Source organism: Oenanthe melanoleuca, chromosome 4, assembly GCF_029582105.1.
Source record: "Oenanthe melanoleuca isolate GR-GAL-2019-014 chromosome 4, OMel1.0, whole genome shotgun sequence".
NCBI lineage: Eukaryota > Metazoa > Chordata > Aves > Passeriformes > Muscicapidae > Oenanthe > Oenanthe melanoleuca.
The window spans coordinates 38,933,684-38,958,320 of record NC_079337.1 but is presented as its reverse complement, the minus strand read 5'-3'; the positions used below and the strand labels follow the sequence as shown (position 1 = coordinate 38,958,320).

Below are 24,637 nucleotides of genomic sequence, written 5' to 3'. Positions count from 1 at the left end.
CAAAAAGAAGATGAGCATCTCTCTGCAGCATCTGCAGGGGAGCAGCTGGGGAAGCCCCCAGGGATGTGGGAGGGAAAAGACAGGTTGCTTTAACTCTGCCATTTTGGGCAAGACTGGCTTCCTTGTAGTAGCAATTATTGGCAGCTTTCTTGTTTCCTGAAATGTATTGCTTTTGTACAAAGACAGCTTCTGTTTCATCCATGTTGCCTGTCCCAAGTGGGATTCATTGCTGCTGCTTTCAAGATGACTTTTCTGCCTTCTGTCTAAGTTGTTCATTCAGATGGGCTTGAAATTTATCTTAGGGGCTCATTACCCAGAAGACAAGAGGAGTCTGACTGCTAAATGGGAACACTCATATTGAATGTTGAATCTAATGGAGTGTTTCCAGGAATTGTCTCAAAGTGCATGCATACTTAAAGATACCTTACAAAGAAATGCATCTGTTGCACATAATTGTTTCTTCATTGTCAGACAAATAAAAATTTGCTCATGTTTTTAGTACATTGCCATTTGCATTTTTCAGCTTTGACTCAAACTGTAGTAGGGGAAGGTGGTAGAGATCTCCTGTACACATTCTGCAACCTGGATGGGGATTGTTGGTGCCAAGGGGAGCAGGGTGCAGTGGCATGGCTGGCTGTTGGCCACCAACCTGGGGAATAAAAAAGCTGAACCCACATCACCCTTGCCCAGAAAACAGTTTCCTTCTTACACAGAGAGAGGAAATGCACAAGGGCTTGTCCTCTCTTGGATTCCTGGGGTTAGCTGTTTTTTCATATCTGAAGTGAACCTGAAAGGGAGCTGAGCAGTTGCAACCGTTTTCTGAGCTATTTTAGAAATTCGTAATTAGTGCAAGAGGCTGCAGCTGAGACATGAGTGGCCAACTCTGTGCAGTAGTAAACAAAATGCCAGTATGTTTGCTAAGAGGTTAGTGTGAGCATGGCTGCTGGTAAATTCTCTAAACACTTCAAAGAACCTTATTGTTACATTCAGGTTTTAATTCCTGATTAGTTTCAAGGAAATGCATGTCCTCAGAGCAATGAGAGGAAACTTTGAACGTTTTTCTTCTTCTTGTGCTGGGTGTGGGCTTGGTACTGCCTAATTGTTAGTCTGTCCCATGCCTGTAGTCCCATAGGAAGTCAGAACAAACCCATTTACATTTGTGCCATTGCTGTGTGCTTTCAAATTTTTCTCTTTTTTATTTTTAAGATCAAAGGTGACAAGAACAGTGGAGCAGAGAAGCTAAGAATGATGGAGAGAACACAGATGTGAAGAGCAAAAGAGAGAGGAAGGAGCTGAGCCCAGTGCAAAGGGGCAAGGATAAGCAGCAGCCTAAATGCAAGTACTTGAATGTGGAAATGATGGGTTCCAGAGTGCTTAACAGGCATTTAATGTGGTGTTTTAATCTGTATCTAGTGCCAGCTGGTTAATGTTTTTAAAATTTCTGCCTCAGGTTCAAGACTTTGGACTCTTATGTCAATAATTTACAGCTCTAAACAGGGAAGTGGCATCAAGGTCATGTGTGCATCTGTGTGTGAGAGAGAGAGGCAGAAAAAGAATTTAATTTGAGGCTTAGTTGGATATTATAAGGTGGCATAGTGCAGCTGAGGGGTGTGTGAGGCACTCACTTCATAGCTGAACAGCATTGAAATGTAAAGTGAAAGCTAAAAAAATAAGTGACTGGACTGATCAGAGAAAGCTGGAGGGAGGGGGTCAAGCTACTCAGCCAGAACCAATGTGGTCTGCTGGATTGCTGTGATGTAAAATGTACTTTTATTAATTCTAGCCATTTGAAAGCCCTTTTGTTGGCAGGAGCATCATTTTAGTTAGTACAATGATGCCTCCTGCATGTGATTTTTTTCATTACATATTTTTTCTTGAAGATACCTCTTTTTGGTCCACGTACCTATGTTTGCAGGTACGTGGACCAAAAAGAGGTATCTCCAAGAGTGTGTTTTCATTTATGACTTCTGGTATCCCACCTGTACCATCAGAAAAGCTTTTGCTGATACCCTGTGTCATCTTCAGGTGAAGGTTTTCCTAATACAAGTGTACCAGAAGAGTATTTTCTGCCATAAAGAGGACTTTATCCCCTCAGTTGCTCTTAGGGGAGGCTCACACACAGATCTAAAATAATGATTATATTTACAATTGTTCAGTTCCTGCAAAGCTTTAATAAGTGTATTGTGCAGAGGTGGAGGAGCTGCCTGGGAGTTCTGCCTGGCAAGCAAGTAACCTTGTCCCTTGTTCCCTGCAGCTCCTTCCCAGGTGGGTGACAATGCCTGTCGAAAGGATGCGGATGCGGCCCTGGCTGGAAGAACAAATCAACTCTAACAGAATACCAGGGCTGAAATGGCTAAATAAGGTAAGGGGGGGTGTGCATGCACATGCTGAAGGACAGCTTGATAGCAGTGGCTGAGGTCTGCATAGGTAAATCAGCTCATTCCTGGTTTTCAAAGGGGTGACGTGGGGAGGAAGGGCAAAGCTGAATGCTTCCTGCTGAACCAGTTCCTCTGGTCTCGCCTGCCAGATCTGAAGCGTCCTGCTTTGGCCTGGTGGATTTGTGGCTCATTTAAAAGCATTTTCCAACTCTTTGTTGTTGAAGTGAGTGTTTCTGGAGACTCTGCTTGGACTTTATTTTTAACCTGGGAACATATTGTTCAACAAGTAGCATCAGAGGGATGTGTTCATTTGAGACAGAAGGCTATGTTCTGTGTTAGACTCTGAGTTGAAACAACTTTTCCTGTTTCAGACTTGTGTGACTTCTCTGATACTTCTCAACCTGAGAGAAAATAGGGCAACTTTTCCCCTGCAAGACTCAAACCTAATATTCCTGGTCCTGAGCTCTTTCTAAGTGCTCAAGACACTTTGAGAGCACATTTGTGAGCTCAAAAAATGTCACTGCCCAATTTGAATTAATTTTGATTGGCTGACTAAAATCTAGGAGTGTATTTGAGACTGAATAGTATTGAATTGTGGAAGTGTTGCATGCTTTCTGCACTATGCAAGAGACTAATTCACCACGCTGAAAGGCATGAAGCTGTTTTTGCTACAGAAGCTAATTTATTATCAGAATGGGTGGAAATGCACAAAAGCAGGTGCAGAAACATAGGAACTGTCTGTCTGGTTAAGTCACTAAGACAAGTGGTCTGGTATCCTCCCTACAGCAGTAGTAGTTGTGATACTCAGGTGCTCATTTTTAGAGTTGAAGAATGACAATTGAAATTACTACTTCTTTTTTTTTCAGCTTTCATAGTTAGAAATGCTTATATCTTTGAAATTATCAGGAGTGCTTTAAATTTCATCTATGAATCTTTTTTCTCAGTAACTTACTGAATCAGTGACTCTCATGTTGTGGCTGGGTAAATAAATATTGCTTTATCCATTCCCTGGTTAGCTGCACTGTGAATTTGAGTAGGTCCTTGTTCTTGCATAATGGGGTCTCAGCTGAAGAGAAGACCAGTTTTTACTGCTGTCTTTGTAATTTGAGTCCCATGTTTGGGTCCTGTTCCTTGAATATCTCTAATTTGGTGTTAGGTTTTCTACTGACAGTCTATATCTGCTGTCCTTTGCTGGGTGTTCTGCCTAATCCTGAAATAATTTCTCTGCCCTGAGGTTTATTAAACTCTGATTCCCCACTTCTACCTTCTGATTTGGCATCAGCCTGGATTGCCTTTATTATGCTCAACAAGAAAATTGTGATCCTGGGCATTTTTGTTTAAAAATGTTTACACATTCATTAAAAAAATTAATCATTAATCTATTTTTACTGTAAATCCTGACCATAAACAAAACCATGCATGGAATCAATGAAGTGACTTGTGTATCACAGCCTATTCTATAGCCATAGAATCAACCACAGGCTGTAGTATTTTAATCAGGGCTTGGTAAAGGACAATTCACAGTTTAGATAAGAAGGTGTGTCAGATTATCAAGATAATGAAACTCATGTGTGTGCACAGCTTTTAAGGAAATAAGATTTAAATATGAAAGAAATTACTGCCATTCTGGCTTGTCATTGGCTGTCTGTTCTTGGGGACTTTTTCTGAACTGAAGAAAGAATTATACTTCTCTCAGTAGGAAATTACAAATTGGGTACAGCTTATACATAATTCTTTCTCCTACTGTCAGTTCATCATTATACCTCCAGAACAAGCCCATCTATAGGGCTTAAAACATAAGTACTTATGTACCTCTCTGGTGAAAATGTTATCCTTCTGAGTGGCATGAAAGAGGAAGAGAATTACTTTACCTTCCCAGAGAGACAAAACTGGGAGGTGTTAATGAAGCACATAGTTCAGTAGAGGGCAGAGGGGATGTGGGAAGGGGGTTTATGAGAGGTCAGTGTTCTTCGTAGATCTGGAAAAGGAAACATTCTGAGTGGCTGTAACAGAGAGGCAAACTGCTGCTTTGATGGATGCTTGGAGTATTATCTTGGAGATGAATGCTGCTCTTTCAGATTTGTCCTATGACTTTGTAGCTCATGTGTGGTCTCACGCTCAAGCACTTGCTCCCAGCATTTTGCAATGCCAGAGTTCCAAGTGATCACAGATCACAGAACATACTGAGTTGGAAGGGACCCAGGAGGATCATCAGGTCTAACTCTTAAGTGAATGGTGTCCATGAAGGGATTGAAACCACAACCTTGACATTAGTAGCACCATGCTGCTCTAACCAGCTGAAGTTTGATCTACTTTCCTTTTCATGCTTATTTCTAAGAATGTCACAGCTTTTCCCTTTTGGTATTCCCACTGGAGTTTTGTAAAAATTCCTGTTACAATGCGAAATTTTTGTGGGTTTTGTTTTTGACTTTAGGTGAGGCTAATTTTTAACAGAAACATGAGATGCCTACACAAAAGTCCAGTGATGGAATGCTAGACCAGTCAGCACATGGTTTTTCCAAGTCTGAGAGAAAGCACTAATGATCCCTTTCCTGTTAAGATCATTATTAGGCAGCACTGACTAAAGAAGAATAATGTGTGTTTGTATTTTTTTGTTTGATAATATGTGAAAAAAAGAAGTAGTATTTAAATAGGAAGTATCCAGGTAAACGAGAGCAGAACACTCAACTACATGGTATTGATATAATCAGCTGTCTTTGCATGATTTCAGGGAAGATTAGATATTTCTTAGTTGATGAGAAAATCTGTAGTTTCTGTATAGGAATGTAAACTTATATATGTATTATGAAACTATAATACACATGGTTTCTGTGATTTTGTTATTTGTTTTATAACTTGGTATATTTCCTGTGCTTCAAGACATCTGGGTTTGGGAAGAACTTTCTGTAATGAACTGAAGCACTCTAATGACCACCTAGACTGCTGTTGAGTGTCCTTGCAGGTTCTTTTGAAGCAGTGAGTACAGCTGATGATGACAGGAATCTATGTCTGGAGTCTTGTTCAGTCTGCTAGGTTTTGAATTATCATATGGTCTATTTTAATCTGATCTATTCTTAAAGTTCTTGTTGATAGAAACATTTTTCTATTGAAGTATGATTTTTTTTTTTCCCCATGCTTATTATAGTCTATGAAAGAGCAAAGGCAGGGGAGCTTATTCTAAGTCTGATGAATATGGTAATGTTGTGGACAACAAATAGAGGTAATACTGTTGATGATTTACTTATATGTGGAGGGAAGAGTAAAGAGGCAAAAGACACGTGACAGAAATGGTGGAACTACATTAAGAGGAAGAGTGAGAGTGTACAGACTTGAGGGGACTGAGGAACATGTAAATCAGTGCTTGCACCAAATTAAAGATGAAGCCAAGAAGGGAAGAATGCAATTCTGAACATGCAAATGTGACAGAAAGGATTAAAGACAAGAGTTGAAGGACAGAACGCAGGCTCAGAAGAAGAAAAGACCATATGGAAAGAAAGAGAAATAAACCTAGCCTTGGCACAGTGAAAAATTAACCAGACAATCAGGGAAGAAAAGTGATTGTTGGGGGAAGGGGAAAGGGTGAAGGATTCATCTCACCCGACCAGATATCTACAATGCAGTTGTTTAAATGAGAGCTACCTGTCTAGAGCTGTATGTAGTCAGTAGAGAGAAATAGGCATGAAATTTTAGGGTGAAAATCAGGCAGCATAGCTCAGGTGGCTTCTGCAGGAGGAGAGTGCATTTTGCCCTGGAAGTACTTTTCACAGACTGTTAATTGGATCTAAACCTGCAGTGGCAGAGTTTATAGTGCAAGACGTCTGCATGTGAAGCCAGATAAGTATTCTTCCCAGATGGGGAGAAAAAACAAGTGTTGTGGAACAAGCTCAGTTTGTGTGGCTTTGCAGAAAACAGCATGAAGAATTCTGAAGCAGCCCTCTAGGTCAGAACAAAGGAATTCATTACCATGTTGTATAACATAAAAGCACGTCTGATCCAGCATCCTTCTGGCCCAGTGTGCTGTGTTCTAAGTGCTTGTGGAAGGAGTGTAGGAAACATGCTATCAAGCTCTGAAAGCCATTGGGCCCCCAGAGCTGGAGTTCCATCCTAAAACTATTATCTTTAATAGTTGCCAGGGATCTTCCATGATCTCTTGGGGAATCAGTTTATGCTGACACCATTTAAGGCATGCCTTGATTTAGCTGTGTGTTAAAAAACAAAAAGCCTTCCTTTGCATTTCTTTAAGTGCGCTTCTCTTTGGTCTAAAGTTTCTTAGCTAAAATGTGTTCAGGTATCTACAATGCACTTCTTCACATGAGTGTCTGTTTAATTTATCCTCGCTGGAAAGATGTCTACCATTGATATATCCTTATGTCTGTTTGCTTGGCATACAAATTTGCAAGGTCTGTCTTCTTCACCATGCTAGAATTTACTGGCTGAATTCTTGATTTTGCTCTGTTCCTGTGGTGGTTTAGTTTCAGATATATTTTTCCTAATCATAAAAGTGTCTGTGCTGACAAGACTACCCTTTGTATGAAAGCTTAGAAATGTGTAGTACTGCGTGTTTTTTCCATGTGTCAGCTTGGGAAGCTGCCAGGCTCATCTTCTGTGAAGTGGCTTCTGAGTATTTCATACACTTGGACTGTGTTCTGCTTTTAGTGACGCCAGTGGATATTTTCCTGTTGATTTCAGTGACAGTGACACTGGGCTAGAAGGGAGCAAAACACTTGGAGATGCTAATAAATTAGTGACTTAAAAATCATCAGAAGATTCCTCAAGTTTATCAGGGTTGGCATTTCCTGTTTGTTTTCCCTTCCAGGAGAAGAAGATTTTTCAGATTCCCTGGATGCATGCCGCAAGACATGGGTGGGATGTTGAAAAAGATGCTCCCTTATTTAGAAACTGGGCAATTCACACAGGTATTGGAACTCTCTTTTTTCAGAACAGATTTTCACATTGTTTTCCCTTTTAAAGTTACATTTTCCTTATTTCTTGTCTTTGCTTTTAATAGCACAGAGAATGAACTTAAGTTTCCAGATTTGTGGGACGCTAAGTGTTTTTTCAAGGTCTACAATACTCTCCAGCTTAATTGAAGTGCCATAACTCATTTGCATTGAGGAACACAGTAAAACTTAATTGATTTAAATGTTAACAACATTGGGTCAAAACTGTCAGGAGTAGAGCACAGTCAGCACTTTGTAGACATAGGCCCTTAGGCTTTTTATGCCTTTCTATGGATTTGAGCCAGACACAATAAAGGTAAATGCTGTGCAAGCTTTTCCATGTTGTTATGGAGTCACATCAGATCTGCAGTGCCCTGGCTCTTTCTTGAGCACAAACTGCTCATCATCTGTTCTAGAAATGTGCATGAGAATGAGATCACAGCACTTTCATGCAACCTCCGCTATTGTTGGAATTCTTGTCATGGGAACCAAAGGCTGATACCTTGAAGCTAACCTACGCTGTTATTAATTTGTCTTGGATCTTCAATCACATGTCATATGGGCCTAACTTTCTCTTCTTGCTTAGGAAAATACCAGTCAGGAGTCGATAAACCAGATCCAAAGACATGGAAGGCAAACTTCCGTTGCGCTATGAACTCCCTGCCTGACATAGAAGAAGTGAAGGACAAAAGTATAAAGAAAGGAAACAACGCCTTCAGGGTGTACCGGATGCTGCCGTTATCTGAAAGACCTTCCAAAAAAGGTAGAAGGGAGAGCTTTAGCAACATGAAATGCTGCTGAGGGCATTGTGTTGAGAAAAACACCTACTGCAGGTAGCTCAGTATGCAACAAGCCACCAGTGCAAGCTGCACATGGCACCCTGGCTGGCTGGGAAATGACTGGAACTTAGGAACAGCTGTTTGAAAAATGGGCTACATTCAGAAGAGAGATCAATGAGATCTCATACCCCCAAGGTGTTGATATTTGTCAGTTAAAGCTGATGGAGTATTCAGAATCTAGTCCCAGATCTTCTTCAGTCAAGGAATATGATTAGGGGGTATTAGAGCTCAACACATTTAACTCAGTAGGGCCATTCAGAATATGGTGGCAGACATTTTGGTATCATTTTCAAGCGAGGGTACAATTAAATAGGCTCTGTCTTGAGCTGAGTGAGAGCAGTACACTCTGCTCAGAACATTGAACCACAAAACCACTTTGTTAGTTACAGAGACCATGAAAAACTAACACACAGAGCATGATAATGGTGAAATGGGAAAGTATCCAATTCCACAAATTTATGGATTAAATGTCCTGCCTGCCAGGAGGAGACCTAACCACCAGGTCAATCTCATGAGTATTTGGTTTCTTTTGAAGTAGAAACATTAGTTTATTTAGGGCTCATTAGCTTTCATATGTCTTCCTTACTGGTTTATGCAGTAGAACAATGGTTTCCTTAGTCGTCTGGTATTCTGTGGTGTCTAGAATTTTGGATGAAAAGATAACTTGCAAACCAAACACACGGTGTTTCTCTAGAATCCAGTTCAATTCACCTGTAGATACAGTTTGCTATTTTCTTAGATTGAGAAGTGAAAGGCAGATCTTCAGTTTAAGGTCAGTGTGAGTGGAATTGATGAACCATGGCATTTTTGGGGCAGAATCATACTGTGAAAGGGAGATCAGTGTGCAAAAGGTAGAACATTTGTTTTGAAACTGTTTCCAATCCCTTGTCAATAATGTATTTTGTACGTTTAGGCACATTCCCCTGGACCATAACATGTCCTGTGGCAGTAGATTAATGTAGGACCTACAAAAGTTCATCTTTAAAGCTGAGATTTTGGAAATGGGGGCTGTAGCAGGAGAAAATTCTGCAGAAAGTCCAGTTATTGTAAAGCCCTGTCATAGTTTGGGCCTCATGTATATTTTCACATTCCCTTTTTCTGTGGCATGTGGCTAAACATGGGTGGGAGCAAAAGAATCCGGCTGCAAACATTTCTAATTTTCTGTGGTATCATGTAGTAGAGGTGGGAGAAATTTCTGGGACAAGTCTGTGCTAACAGTGGAGTACAGCTGAGCTTGCACCAGCAAGACTGAGCTTCTACATCAGGTCAGAGCAGGGGCAGCAACACTGGGGTCTGCCAAGGTGCATGACAACTTGTGAGGGTCACATGAAGTGTGGTTTTTGGGATTCCCAAGTCCAGCATGATTGCATAAACCACTCTTGCATGAATTTTAATATGCATTTCTCTACCAGATTGCAACCATATACAAAAATATTGGTCAAAGTTTATTGTGATCTTTTCTCATATTAAATTAACAATCTCCCTTTTCCTGTAGTTGCAGAGAAAATGTCAGAAATGTGATGAGACATGTATTTTGATTTTTCTACCCTTTAAGAATATTTTTCTCTGCCTTCCTTTTTTTTTTTTTTTTTTTTTTAACAGACCTTGGTTTTTAATTTGTCATTCTTCTATATTTTGCACTTTGATTTTTTGACTGCAGTTGCTTTCCTTGGTCCCATAGTGGTTCTCTTTTGTAGCCTTTTAAAAAAGAAGCACAAAGCCAGAGCATTGAAGGTTAATTTTTTGCTGCCCAGGCGTTAAGGGAAGGGTAAAATTAAGCAAAATGTGTTCTTCCTTTACTAGGAAGTCCTGCCATTTTGAGGCTCATTTTGGGGCTATTTGTTGGATAACTCATGGCATACAGGACTTTATGAAATCTTCCTTCTGTTGTTGCAGGAAAAAAGACGAAATCTGAGAAGGATGACAAATTCAAACAAATTAAGGTAAGAAGTGTCTGTTTAACAGTGCAAGAGCTTGTGAATACAATCTGTTGCAATTATTTAATAGCCCCAACAGTATATTGTGGTGGGTACTTGTGAATGCTTGTGGTTTGGTTTAGTAACTACAGTTACCCAGGATGTTTGGGGTTTTTTTTTGAAATGTGAAGGCTGTTGAAGCCGTGACTTACGTCATTGATGGACACAGCCCTTGTGTTACAATGCCTGGAGGTTGGAAAACTGGCAGTCTCAGCAATACATTTGCCATTTGTTTGTCTCTGTAAGGAGAAATACAGTAATTAGGGAAAGAATGCTTCTGAACAATAGAGCTACCTTTTGAAGCAATTAATTTCTGTGTGTAAAGCACTGGAAATTCATTTTCATTTAGGCAAGGGTCAGAGTTGCATCTTTTACTTGTGTTTTGTCAGTTAGAAGGCCTCAGCTGCAAAGCTCTTCAGTCACAGCCTGAAATTTCTGCTTGTTCAGAGCATGGGCCCAGACTGACGTTGCTGTCCCTGCAAGGCAGTGTTTCCTAGCTTTCACACCTCTGCCAAGGGCCTCTGCCAAGGGCCTCTGCCAGGTGGTCAGTATTACACACCAGCAGGAGCTAGTTTACTTCAATTTCTTTTAAAAAAGAAGCAAATATCAGCAATTTCAGACTCTTTAAGTTTTCAGTAAAATTGGTGTCCTTGAGCTGTGTGTAGCAGCTGTGTCTACAGTGCACAATTAGCTTGGTCCCCTAATGCTCACTTGTGAAAGGCTGTGCCACCCATGCCTGGGTTCAGGCTCTGCAGCCCCTGGCCAGGTAAACCCAGAAATCTGGGAAAAAGTCCTCCACTGAAACTGGGTTTGGAAGGCAGGCTTTGCCCCACTAGTTGTGACTTGTGGAGTGATGTGTCAGAATGCTATTACTTTTAAATTGTCCTAAAGGAGCCACTTTTTAACTATGCTGTTTGGCTCATATAGCCACCTGTGCTTGTTATAAAGTGACTCTGATGGTAGCTGATGTTCAGAGGGAGCCAGTAAAACTGCTTTGGTCAGAGCAGAGCAGTGTGCCAGCACATACTCCTACCTACCAGTGATACCTACTGTTAGTTCTTGTAGCTGGAATCAGGTAGAATTCTTGTCTGTTCCCCCATTCTGACAGATGTGTGCAATAGCTAGGTTGGATTTTTAAAGAAGCGCTCTTTCCATACTCAGCCACTCTTAGGCTGACTGTTGAAAGTTAAAGCCTGTAGCAGTGAAGAAGGGTAATAGGTGAATTAAAGCAAATGCATGTTTCTGAGCATGAAAGCTGCTTATAATTGCTTTGTTAGGTGATGTGAATTCCTGAGATCCGAGTTGCATGTTTTGAATTGAGCGCCAAACAGTTACCCTGAAACATCCCTTTTAGTGGAGCCCGGTGGGAGGCTACTCCAGGATTTGCCTGGTAGCTGCAATGGGATGATAGCAGCAGAGGGAGAAGCTGAGAATCTGAGCACAGATCTGCAAAGGGGCTTCAGCATAGCAAGAGCCTTGCAGTGATCTTCCCATTGTTGCCACTGCTGGACCCTGGGGCACCCACAGCAATTACAGGTGGGCTGAGCTTGAGCACGGTGCTCAGGGCAGTCACTGCTTGTCCCTGTGCATGTGAGAGTCATGGACCTTATCAAATCCCTGCTCCACATTAGCAAAGATGCAAGCAAGTCTCCCACCCCACGGGTAGGTCTCCTGGGCTTTTCATTATAATTCATTAAAATAATTTAAAAATGAATTCTCAATAATGGGAAGGAAATGGAAATGAGAGCAGCCCAGATAAAACCGGTCTGTTTATTTTCAAACAAAGGACTGAACTGAGGCTTAATTTCTACCTTACTCTAGATGTGTCATTTTGACCATGCAACTCCATATTGAGAGACATTTTAAAAATCTTAGTGACAGCTTTCCTCATGCATTTAGCTTAGGCTAGACATCTGAACACTGAAAATTTAGGTGATTTAACACCAACTGTGCCAGTACCCAAGTCTCTTTGTGGATCTGGCACCATCACCTGAGTTCTAAGAAGCATATTTGTTGCTGAAGCTTGAAAGGGGCTACCAAATAAACTTCTCTGTAATCAAGTCCCAGTAAAGTTGAGCAAGTCCTGCAGTGTTTCCATGGGGGCTGCTGTGTTTACTGTGTTGCACAAAACCAGATATTCAGGGCTCCAGTGTGCAGCCCTAACCTATCTCTGCAGTTGTGACCCTCAATGGATCAATAGCAGCTAATTTTATCTTTTCCAGCTCTCCAAGTCTTTGACCTGTGGGCCAGCACAACTGATGCATCTCATCAAAGAGCTAGTTGCCATTAACACTTAACTTTCCATCCTTCTGATGTGCTGAGGGACAGGGTGCATGTTTGCCTTGCTTTAGTGTCTGGGCAGGTGCTTGTGTTGAAGTGACAATTCTTTTTGAGTAGATCACAATCACAGCATGTGGCTTCCAGAAAAAACCAGTCACAGTGCCCCCAGTATTTTATCCCAAAGATAACAGTTCATATGGTTAATACTGGGATGGGCTGGCACCCCAGGTCCTGAGGTTCACCTTTGCCCTGCCTTTGATGAAATACTTTAGAGCAGCGAAAATGAGCACAGTGTGGACAGCTCTGCACTTCTGTGTGGGTATCTCTGGCTCAGCAAGCAGGGGAGAACTTGCAGCCTTGCAGGACTGGTAGAGTAAGAACAGAAGACTTCAGACATTGTAACCAATAAACCTGTGAGAGAGTCAATACAAGGGAGGAAGTTGCACCTGTAGAATAATCCTTTTAAAGAAATCCTGAATTAATGGAATTAATTTTTTGGTGTCTAGTGAGAAGGGATTTTTTAGATTCCCACTCGTGTATATTGGGCTTACAGAGAGGCATCTTGTGGAAAGCTCAGTCTGTGTAGAACAGGTGGTGTTTTCCAAATGCTGTTGCCCTGTGGTAATGTTTGTGATGTGATCTAAAAGGCTGTATTTAGTGTAAACACTTTGGTTTGCTTTCAGGCTTGCTGTAGAGAAAAATTAAGACTAGAATTTAGTAATTGCTGTACAGAAACTAAGGCTTCCTTTTAGAGAGTGCAAAGAGGGCATATTTGGAAGGGACTGAGGATGAATATTAAATAGAGTACTGTTTTAAAGCAGTGTTTCTCCCTTGTTTGTTTCAAATGTTAATCTCTTGTAGTAAATAGCTTACTATTTTCTTGCTCTCAGAAGGCTTACTCTAAATTTGAAAATTACAAATAACTTTCATTTCAAAGCACAAGATTCGGAAATTAATTAGTCTTGGGTTTCTCCTCGGAGAAATATTTGTTCCAAGACAGTGTCTTGCAGAGAGCAGGGGGTATATGGCAGGCAGAAGTGATGGGATTTATTACCATCTCAGAACAAAGAGATGAACTGTCTCCTAAAAGAAAGCAATCCTGACCCAACTGTACTGCTTTCATTCTAGCAAGAGCCAGTTGAATCATCTTTTGGGATGAATGGGCTAAATGATGTCACTTCTGACTATTTCCTGTCCTCCAGTATAAAAAATGAAGTTGACAGTACAGTGAACTTTGTAGGTAAGTACTCCTATGCTTTTTTTTTTTTACATACTAAGCACTCAGGTGACTTCAAAAACCCTTGTGATCTGCCAGACTTATCTTTCCATAATCATTTTGCACTTCAGGGAATGTCACAGTTGCAGTCAGGTAGACCCTGCAGTAGCCTAGGTCATGCAAGATTGTGGTTGCATGTCAGCCCCACCACTTTGCAGATACAGTGAGCAGTACTGTGCCAGTGGAGTGGTTCCCTTGAGAGTAAAGCACTTACAGGCACTCTTAGCTGGCTTCTCATGATGGAGAACTACTCCACTGGGGGTAGTTCTCAGCCATGAGGAGAACGTAGCCAATGTCATGTGGGAGTTAAACTGCAGTCAGATGGCAGTTTCCCATTGCTTAAAGCAGAGGTTTGTATAGAATACCATTTTATGTGGGAATTCAAACCAGCAGGCAAAATGTAGAAACTTGGTTCTTTTTATTGATACGTCAGTAGCAGAGACAGTTTTTAACATTACTGAGCTAACTAAAAGGAACATCAAAGACTACATTTTTGAAACTAGTACATTAAAAATTAGCTGTCATCTCAGCATGTGAATAATTGGTCCTCTGTAGAATAATTGGACTGGGCTTTGACAGCTCTTTTTTGGCTAAGGTTATCATGGCAGCAAGAGGTCCTAGTAATATGACCCACATACCATTTTGTCTAGAATTCCACTTTTAAATATGACAAACATGTTAGTATTCTGCTTGAAGAGATGGCAGAAATCATGTGCAGTGACTGTTTTTGATCCCCATATATTAAGTCACAGGGCTTTGCATAGTCATTTCCCTGAAGTACTTGTGTGGCTGAGGAGTTTGTGAGTAGTTTTGCTCTCTTTGTATCAGTTCATTTAATCAGCTGTTGCTTTGTAAGAGTATTGGAACATGCTTGTTGCTCCTACTGTTATAACTTGAAGGAGGAGCACCATAGTGCTTTTAGTGCTTCCTGTTCACTGACTGAGGATTGGGCAGGGAACTGCCATCCAGTGTTGTTTAATTATTGCAATGTGAGGTGTGCTGCTTATCCAGACTGGAGAAAGAAGCTGTTATTTAGGATTGCAGAAAGACTTTTAATGTAAACAGGAAAGAAAAGTAAATTAGAATTGTTCTGCAGAAATATAGGAAATCAGCTGGAGGGAATGCAGGACAAACAGCACTTGCAGAGTTTCTGACATACGTGCAGCTCACTGGAAGCTGTGGCATATTGCCCAAGTGAGCAGTAGTTTTTGCTGTGCATTTTATCTCTCAGGGTGGGTAAGAATTTGTCAGGTATTGAGGAAAAAGATAAAACAGTGCAGATGGCCTGCTTATACCCTGTGCGGGTTGCGCAATATTGGTCTCTCCCAGATAAAAAATTAACTGTGTGTGCTCTTGCACCACTCTCACCACATTCAATAAAAAGCTGGTTGTTTCAGATCCAGGAAAGGTGAAATAATGGGAAAACAAAATATCTGAAACATAATTGTAGTAATTGTAGTGATTCAACTTTAAAAGTCTATCCGGTATGTATGTAATGTACTTTATGATGGGATTGTTGCTTAAAATACACATCTAAGTTTTTCCCTGGGAAAAACACCTGTCACTTTTATTTTTCAAAAAGCCTTGTCAAAAGATAGAATGCAGGATTGGATTGTGTGTATAGACATGTGCATTCATGTTTATTTATTTTAGTTCATGCAGGAATAGATGCTATCTGCTGACTTTTTCAAATTTAATAATTAGTATACTCAGGTGACTTAACAGAAGAATTGCAAGATCTGTTGTATTTCGTTGCCTACATATTTTTCCCCTCATGGGTCAAGAAAAAAGTGTACTATTTGAACAACACAACATTGTGTTTGTACAAATTTAGCCTTTTGTTCCTTTTAAAGTTTTATGTTCAGTGAAAGGATATCTATAGTCTTTCTCTTGGGTAGCTATGGTTTCAGGTTAGCCATCCTCTGAGATTGCTCCATCCCTGTGCATTCTTCTGATCTAACTCGCTTTCAGTTCCATGCTGAATTAATGCAATTGTCATGTGTTCATACAGCTGGGATTAAAGGAGTTGTCCAAATTGTACAAGACAGAGGAAATTCTGTCAAGCAGCTTCAGACAAGTGAGATTATGGCTTTCTTCGTACTTTTGCTTTGCTCAGTAACTTCTTGGTACCTTGGTTTGTCAACCTTTTTCAAAAGGTTGTGTGGAACAACTCATATCTGCAAAGCATTTCAGGACACTTGGAAAGCATCCATGGTTGCTTCACTTTGTAGAAATAAGTAACACTCCTTTGATATTAAATTTCATGTGCTCTTTTGATATTAAATATCATGTGCCTGGGGGAATAGGAAACCCCTCTGTTAATAACTAACTAAACTGTAGCTTTCTGTCACAGACCATGGGCATTGAAGGTACAACTTATTTTCTACATACCATTGATGGCATTGCAAGGGTCAGTGAGAATAGTCATCTAATTGGAAGAGAAATTTTTCATAGATTCATATCATATTTATCAGAGTCCCCCAATGTTTTGCTTGACCCCATGGCCAGGTTTTTGCATGCCCATTCTGGTCTTCTGTTGTATAGTTTACATGAGAGCATTCAGAGGCCATGGGATGTTGGCAACTTATTTGTTGAGAATCACAGATTTCCTTTAGAACTCTCACTGAAACTTATATCCCCTGAAAGCAGCTGATGGACATGGAAAAAAGTGCTGAGACTATTGAAAAGTCAGTCAGATACCAAGCAGGCTCTTAGAAATCCAAAAGGGTCAAGATGTTATCAGTAATCAATTTTTTTGTTTCTAATCCCAAGTTGTAGGACAGCCACATCTTGATGGCAGCAGTGAGGAGCAGGTGATAGTTGCCAACCCCCCTGATGTTTGTCAGGTGGTAGAGGTGACAACAGAAAGTGATGAACAGCCCCTCAGCATGAGCCAGCTGTACCCTCTACAGATCTCCCCTGTGTCATCCTATGCAGGTAAGCAACTTGGCATTTCTTTACACTCCCTTTTCTGGAAATGTTTGGAAGACATTGGGGAAAAGAGGGCTCTTCCAGGCTAGCTAACAAATATTCAGAAATGCATACTCATCTGACTTCTGAATTATTAATGAAACTCAAAAATGCACAGTCTTCTGCTCATTTCCTTGGGAAACAACGGATCTGAGTTTGGAAATGTGAGCTGCAGGTTTTAGCCTGTGAGTAATGGAAGAACAACTTTTTTAGGAACAATGTGGAGGTCTTTTAGAGGGGGACTTCCAGTGGCACAAATGACATGCCCTCTGCCTTACTAAAGATCAAAGGTCTTTTTTGCTCTGTGTTTATTCAGTGTCTGGCACTGTATGCAGTGCTAAAGGCTGCACTAATGGTACATATGCAGATATGGAGCTGAGGGCCTGAGGAGGAGGGGTGGGGATCTGTTTTGCTGCAGGCTGGAAGAGCCATGTAGGGACTGATAACAAGTGATCTTTCAGGCAGCAGAGCTGTGGACATCTGGCTTCCAACGTCTGCCTGCCATCTGGGTTCTCTGATACCTAAAAAGAGGATGAGATAACAGGCTTCCCCCTACTCCCAGTGAGGGTGGTTATGGTTTCTCTTTTCATCTAGCCCTTTATTTTCATGTAACTGTTGGGAAGTTAAGAGTCTTTGGCACTCATTTATCCCTTATCCAAGTCTGACAGTGTGTTCAGAAGTTTGTAGGGGAGAACAGACACAAATGTACATATGGACATGCTATATAGAGTCCCCACAATCATATTAGCCTTATTTCATAGGAAGCAGGACAAAGCCACATTTGAAAGTAGAAAAAGTTTCAGATCCAACCTGTCCTTTCTGTCCTAACATGGTGCAATTTGTGAGACTGGGTAGAAACACAAATGTCTCCTTTTAAGGCAAATTTATGTATAAATTGTTCTCCATGCATTTTATTATTTTACACATGGTTTTGCCTTTGACTTATTAGGCTAAAATTTCTTCCAGACACATTTCTATAAAGTATGTATTTAGTAATTTTTATCTTTGGACTAAGTGAATAGTATGATATTCTTTTGGATTGTATCTGCTGTTAGTCTCACACATGTTGATGAACGGTTATGCTTCCCAACGTGTTTAGTCTGCAATGACCAAAGCATTTAGAAGGCCTTGGCAAAGCTTTAGGCAGGGAGATATGAGAGTGCTTAAGTTTATTAGCAGCAGGGAGACAAGGGCCTTTGAAACATTTTTCCTCTTTATAAATGTGTCTTGGAAAACTTTTCCATCTATGCGAACATGACAATGATGCAATCTTTTAACTTCAGCTATAGGATGTAAATTCTTGAAATGCAAACAGAAGTTTCTGTCTGAAAGTCATGGTGGTTTCTTGGACTGGAATGATAGAGAAGGGTGGTCTGGTGACCACCTTGGCATGAGCAAATCATGACTTACCTGCCCTAAGGTCATTGCAACCAGCCTGCATAAGGAAAATTATCCTCCTCTACTCAGCACTAGTTGCACTACTTTAAAAGTACTGCATCCAGTCTTGAGCTCCCCAGTCCAAGAAACTTACAAAAAACTGGTGCAAGTGCAGAGAAGGGCTATGCAGGGTATGGCCTCTCTGTGAGAAGATAGAGGGACTGGGGCTTAGTCATCTCAGAAGAGATGGTTTTGAGGATTTCATAGCAGCTGCCTCTACTGCAGGGATGTTCCCAAGAAGGCAGAGGCAGGCTCTTCACAGCAGTGCACAGTAGGAGGGTGAGAAACAGCAGGCTAAATTGAAACAAAAAAATTTGGTCCAGCTGGATATAAGAAAAAATATCACTTGTTTCACCACAAGGATAGGCAGTGGAGCAGGATGCCCAGAAAGATTGTGCTGCCTCCACCCTCAGAAGTTTTCAAGACCTGAAGGGATAAGGCCCCAAGGAACCCAGTCTAGTTCTGTAGCTGGCTCTGCTTTGAACAAGAGGCTGCGCTGTAGATCTCTTGAGGTCCCTTCCAGCCTGAACTGTGCTATGAACTGCTGGGTTTTTTTTTTTTTAAGGATGTATTTGCTCTTGAGGCCAGAGCAAGAACAGGGAGGCTGTGTGTTAGAACCCTGAAATTTCTAGGACGCTTTTGTGACTATTTCTGCTTTGTCTTGCTCCACACAGACCTCTATAAAACCACAGGAACCTTGGCCCTGTGCTTGTGGGTTTGCTCTGTCAGGTGCTACTGGCTGAATGGCAGGAAAGAGTATGACCATAACAGCTGTGCAGGAACAGTTAGTTGAGCTCTTCTAAAACAACAACCAAAGAAAGTAGCCAGATATGTCAGCTGTCCTACATAAATCTGGTTTATTTCAAAACACCTCTGGTTCCTTTCTGAGGTTACTCAGGCAAATGATGTGAGTCGCCCATGTGAGTGTTTTCATATATCCACTGATGTCTATGAAATCCTTTTGGTTTTTATTACTGGAGCTGTTGTCAACTGCCTGTTGTGTTTGACACTGATTTAAATACCCTTCTTGATAGAAATAACCTCTCTAACTTTCCATGCCTGCGTAGCCATCTTCCCTGGCTTTGCTAACTATAGTGCTATCTCTTGCTCAGCATTTTGTTATGTATAAACACCAAGGATGGATTCCTTTCCAGCTGCATCACTCTGTTTTTGTTGTGACTTGCTTCTCCGTGTCAAGGAATATCTGTTACTTGTCTCTGTGTGGATTCCTTCTATTGATTCTGTCTTCAGGGCTGTTTCTCCTTTGTGTGGATTAATTTTTCCTCTCCTTCCCCATAATTAAGTATGGCTTAATTAGCCAGCTTTGTCACATTGGCACATCTTTCTCTGCCTGGGTCAGTGTAGGAGAAGCCCTGCAGTACATTAACTTCTCAGGGCACTGCAGTTAGATTTAATGGTTTGGACTGTTCCTCTGCTTACTGCACACTGTGGAGGAGACTGGCACAGGAGAGGTGCTGGCTTTGGAAGCAGCAGTCTGAAGTAGCTGGGCTGGAGTCAAGGACTTTGGGTATAGTTTAGATCCCAGGGTCTGAAACAGTGATTCAGCCCATTGGTTTACAATCTTCTGCCTAAATCTAATGCTTAGCCAAGCCTTGAGAGGAGAGCAAGGTACTGCCAATCTCTCTGAAGATGTGCAGGGGCATGAGCCATGAGACATGATCCATGCACTCTTAACACTCATGTTATGTCCAGTGCAGAGCATGAGGCTGGTCTCTGGGAAGGCAGACTTACAGGGGCTGTGCAAAGCAGTTTGCACAGACTAAAATGCATAATACAGAGCTGAGAGTGAAAACTGGGGCTTCAGAGCCCTCTTGCCTGCTTTGATAACTCATTCCTTGAATTGTGTGATTTCTGTGTTCCTTGTGGATGAGCCCTATCTGTGCAGCCCTGCTGTGGGGATTGGAGTGTTGGTATCCTGATAGATGCCCAAGGTTATCCTACCAGGAAACGGGACACAGTGGTTCAAAACCACACTAGCTGAAGGGAGCCTGCAATCCAGGCCTCCACTGGGTTAATCTGGGGAACCAGTGGCTGTGCTGAAGGCAGCAGCCATCACTGCAGACTGAAAAGAGGGGTTTCTGCCCTTTTTTAGAGTGTCTGAGGCACAGCAGTCTCAGCCACTCATGGGCCAGGAGCCTGACCCCCAGACAGTAGGAGATGTGTCTTCAGGCACATGTAGGCTTAAAAATACAGTAAAAATTCCTGGATTTCAAGCTCTTCTGTAAGGGAGGGATGCAGCTGCAGGAGGATGGCTGTCCCACTAGAACTGTGTTACCTGTGTTAGTGCTCTGATTGAAGTGATGAGGGTGAGGGAGGCCATGTGCAGTGGGGGGAGGTGATGAGGCTGGAGACTGTAATATTGCCACTTGCTCAAGTGATGTGTGAAGGGTTGAGAAATAGGCTGGGGAGTGGTAGCAAAAGCAAAACTATACCAACTGTACCAGAGTATATCAACAGTAATAAAGCCCCAGAAGTGACAACAAGCCCTTGAGGTGGCAGGCTGAGATAACAGTTCATGAAACAAAAACAAATTTATCTCCTTTAGGGTGGAGTTGTTACTGATTTTGCTGGGGGATAAAAATTTGGACAGAACTTTGTCCATTGTGGGGCCTGGACTGGCTATAGAGGGGCAAGGGAGAACCTGCTTGCTGTAGGTTCTTCCCAGAAAGCACAAATATACTTCTTCCCTCTCTATTGCTGTCTTTTCCAGAATATAGACATGCTAACTGTGATAACCACGTGAATTTACCCCAGTTGTTCAAGGCAGCTCTGCTGTCTAGACCTGCTGTGACAAGGTCTCCATGCTTCTCCATTGTTTTCTAGTTGTTTGCCTTAACTCTGTTTGCTTCCACTTGTTGGACCTACATCTGGCCTCCTGAGCTGGAATTTGTTACTATAGATAGAATAGTGTGAGTTTCATTTTTGTTTCTATTTTGTTTGACAGAAAGTGAAACAACTGACAGCGTTCCAAGCGATGAAGAAAATGCAGAGGTAAGTGCTTTCTGGATTTTTAGCAGTTTGGACCAAGGTATCAAGATCCATACCCTGAGATATTTTTCCCCCTTATCCATTGCACCTCTGTCTACCAGTGGAATATTCATTTTGGTAATAGGTGGGGGAGAAAAACAGACCATGAAGGTTCAGGGGATACAGACATTTGGATGATTGTCACAGAATTAATATCTCTTCAAATTAATTTCTCCTCATCTGTCCAAACTAAAAGATTAATTAGTATAAAAAGATGTTCTGCAGAGCCATCAACAGTGCCAGTTATATGTTAACATGATGCATTGATGTTGCTGAGTGTTTTATCTTGGTTGAAAGCTCGCTCACTTTGTTTTCCTTAAATGGCACCTGAACTCATAACTGGAGGAAATGCTTACATGTATGACTGATATGAAGCTAGAATGTTTGAAGTAGGTGTGGCAGAAAGATTTCCTGAGCAGTCAGTTGGGTATTGCTGGGTGAAAGGAATGCATGGAGAAAATAACTTGAGCTGCACATACACAAAAACACCACTTGCCTTTTATTTTGTGGGCTACCATCAAGGTATCAGACCCACCAATCTCCATGTGTACTTAAAGGCCAAGTGAAACTCATTGAGGGCTCTTGGATGCCCTGTTCTCCAGCTGCATTTTTGCATAAGGCCTTTTGCAAAATTCTCTCCTGCTGTGTCTCCCACCAAAAGCTCTCTGAATCCTCCTCCTTGGAGGACCACAATTGTGCATCTGTATAACAACATGGCTAACCCACCTGGTCTCTTGTGCTTTGGCTGGGGTGGTACCCCAGTAGACTGACAGTAGTGACTCCACTGACCTTTGACAGAACAAGCCATTGCAGCATCTGTGGTGGGCAAACAACTGGATGCTTTGATGATTTTTTCCCTCTGATGAGGGATGCACTGTCAAGTGACAGTGGTTTCCAGCAGCCTCACCTGTATTGCTAATTTGGGTAGTGTTGGGTGTCTATGCCTGCCTCTTGGCAGGAAGAAGTTCTCTCTAGTAACTGAGGAGACACTACCATTTGGAGTTCTAAATGTCTGCATCTGTTTTTTTTCTCTGGCATACTGGGAATAAGGCCTTTATTTTCCATTCAGAAGAGCACATAGTGCCTCCTGAGTACTGGAGAGCCAACTGAATTTAAGCACATGACTTCAGAAAAGGAGAAATGGCTGAGGGCAAAAGCATACTAAGCCAGTGGCTACAGGCTCAGGCTCTTAGCAGTGGAATAATTCCTGTGCAATTTGTGGATGTTTCTATCTTCATTGTGTTACTTGGAGTACTTCACAAAGTTGCACTCAGTTATAGTCTTCCCTTCTTTCTTCCCCCATTTCTAGGGACGACTTCATTGGCAGAAAAAAAACATTGAAGGCAAACAGTATCTCAGCAATCTAGGAATGAGGAACACTTCTCATATGCTTCCTAGCATGGCAACTTTTGTAGCCAACAAGCCTGACCTCCAAGTCACCGTCAAAGAAGAAAGCTGCCCACTGCCTTACAATAGCTCCTGGCCTCCTTTCCCAGACATCCCTCTGCCACAAGTCGTGTCCACAGCCTCCACAAGCAGCAGCCAGCCAGACCGAGAGACACGGGCCAGCGTCATCAAGAAAACGTCAGACATCACCCAGTCAAGAGTCAAGAGCTGCTAAGCCTTTGACAGTGTGGTTTTTTAGCTTTGTTTTGTTTGGTTTTGTATTTTATGTTTCTCTAAGAGAGGTTCATCCCTTGACGCACACGAGACAAACCCTAAGGTAAAGCCTTGGCAATATAAAACATTGCAGTGTCTGACTCCAGTGCTGGAGTGTTTTTAACTCAGGACTCCAGCAGTCAGTGTATATACCTGAACCCATATTTCCAAGGTTGCTACATAGGAAAAGAACCCAAGAACTTTGGCCCACTCACAGGTTCCAGTGTTTCATAAGAGGACCAACCCACCACAAGGGAAGTGGTGCTGCTGCGCTTCTTGCTGTCAAGGCTGTGATGGAACTGAAAGCCTCAGAATGGGAGAGAAAATGTGAACTAGCTGGAATATTTTTAAATAAAGAAAAATCTATTGTGAATATTGTACATAGTGCAGTACTAGCAAAGTTGCAGTCTGCTTCTGCACCTTATTAAGAAAGCACTTACAAAAGGCCTTTTATTACCTTGCTCTACTTAATGGCACATTGAAGGTCCCTCTCCACCTGTGTTCTTTTCCAAGGCTATTCTTGCTAAAGTGTCTTTAAAGGATAGAGGAAGGGAAAGGAAACAGAAGCTTTCCATATGGATTTCATACGTTCTGAGACTGCTTTCATCATGTTTGTTTCTAATCTGCTATGCTTGAATGCCGCGTGGTACAATAGAAAAAAGAAAAGAAACTTATTACAGAGATATTATGCAAATTCCCAGATTTAAAAAAGAAGAAAAATACTCTAATTCTAACCAGAGCAAGCTTTTTTATTTTTTATACAGGGGAATATTTTATTCAAAGTAAATTCTAAAGTGAATATAATTTTTTTTAATCTTTTCTACAGCAAAATTTATAATTTTAAGATTCAGTCCTTGGTTATCAGCAGTTATGACATCCTTGTGGCACATTTTTTTTAATTTTGTAAAGGTGAAATAGCTTTTATGAGCTCATGTAGCAATCAGATTATCCTGTGGATTGATAATAAATATGGTATATAGTTAAATTTTTAATAATCTTCTTGTTTGTCTCTCATTTTTAATCTTTCAGAAGCCCCAGATGGCATGGGTTTGATAGGTGAATGTGACCTCTCAGAGTGAGCAATTAGTGTAAGCTGCCTTTACAGTTTCTGGAACACCCATCCAACAGGATGGGAAGTGCTGTGCTTGAGGCAGCTTGAGGTAGAAAGAGCAACTAGAACTCAAAGGTCATTTATTCACGTTTGGTCTCAAATGTAGAGGCTGGGAGCTGGGGCACCTCTTCAGCTGTTACTCCATGGCTGTGCTTTGAACAAGTTTCCTCATGGAAGGGATCTTGTCAAAATCCATCCCCACCCAATGCAAGCTCAGCTGTCCTTCCCTCATTCCTCAGAGATTACCATGTGGCTTGATGGTAGTTTCCTCGTCTGAAAAAAATCTCATTTTGCAGTTTCAACCAATTAATGGAATGAATCAGAAATCAAATTAGCATTGTCCAGGGCTTTCAGCATTACTACATGATGGCAAGTTGTGATTCCTGGAAAGCTGTAGAATATCTGAGTAAGGGTGCACAGTGACCTGCATGGTTGTGGCAGTGGGCAGGCTCTGTCCATTGCAAAGTGCTGTGCACTTTGGGCTGGCACAGACAGAAGTTGAGAGCACTCACCCTTTTGCAGTTTTTTTAGCTGTTGGATGTGACACAGATTGATTCAGGTATGTAAAATATGTGGACAGAGTGCCCTTCAGATGTGATTTCCATTCTCATACCAGCCTGACAGGTGTGTGAGCTGAGAGCAGAGTATGTTGGGCTGATGAGCAATAACATGCACAAACATGGCTGTGTTACAGAGAGATATGCTAGCTGGCTATTTTAAAGG

General features: G+C 41.5%; 1 protein-coding gene across 3 annotated transcripts in view; it reads left to right on the top strand.

The window, feature by feature from the left end:
- The window catches only part of IRF2 (interferon regulatory factor 2), a 40,153-nt gene extending 16,355 nt beyond the window's left edge, over positions 1-23,798 (top strand). For 2 of the 3 annotated variants that reach the window (XM_056489712.1, XM_056489713.1), the window contains exons 2-10: positions 1,207-1,339; positions 2,255-2,362; positions 7,195-7,294; positions 7,905-8,081; positions 10,054-10,100; positions 13,542-13,653; positions 16,462-16,626; positions 21,062-21,108; positions 22,454-23,798. In XM_056489712.1, the coding sequence (XP_056345687.1) occupies positions 1,334-1,339; positions 2,255-2,362; positions 7,195-7,294; positions 7,905-8,081; positions 10,054-10,100; positions 13,542-13,653; positions 16,462-16,626; positions 21,062-21,108; positions 22,454-22,765 (1,074 nt within the window). In that variant the 5' untranslated portion in view covers positions 1,207-1,333 and the 3' untranslated portion in view covers positions 22,766-23,798. The remainder of the gene's footprint in view (positions 1-1,206; positions 1,340-2,254; positions 2,363-7,194; positions 7,295-7,904; positions 8,082-10,053; positions 10,101-13,541; positions 13,654-16,461; positions 16,627-21,061; positions 21,109-22,453) is intronic. The other variant, XM_056489714.1, reaches the window with a different exon arrangement.
- The last annotated feature ends 839 nt before the right edge of the window (positions 23,799-24,637 follow it).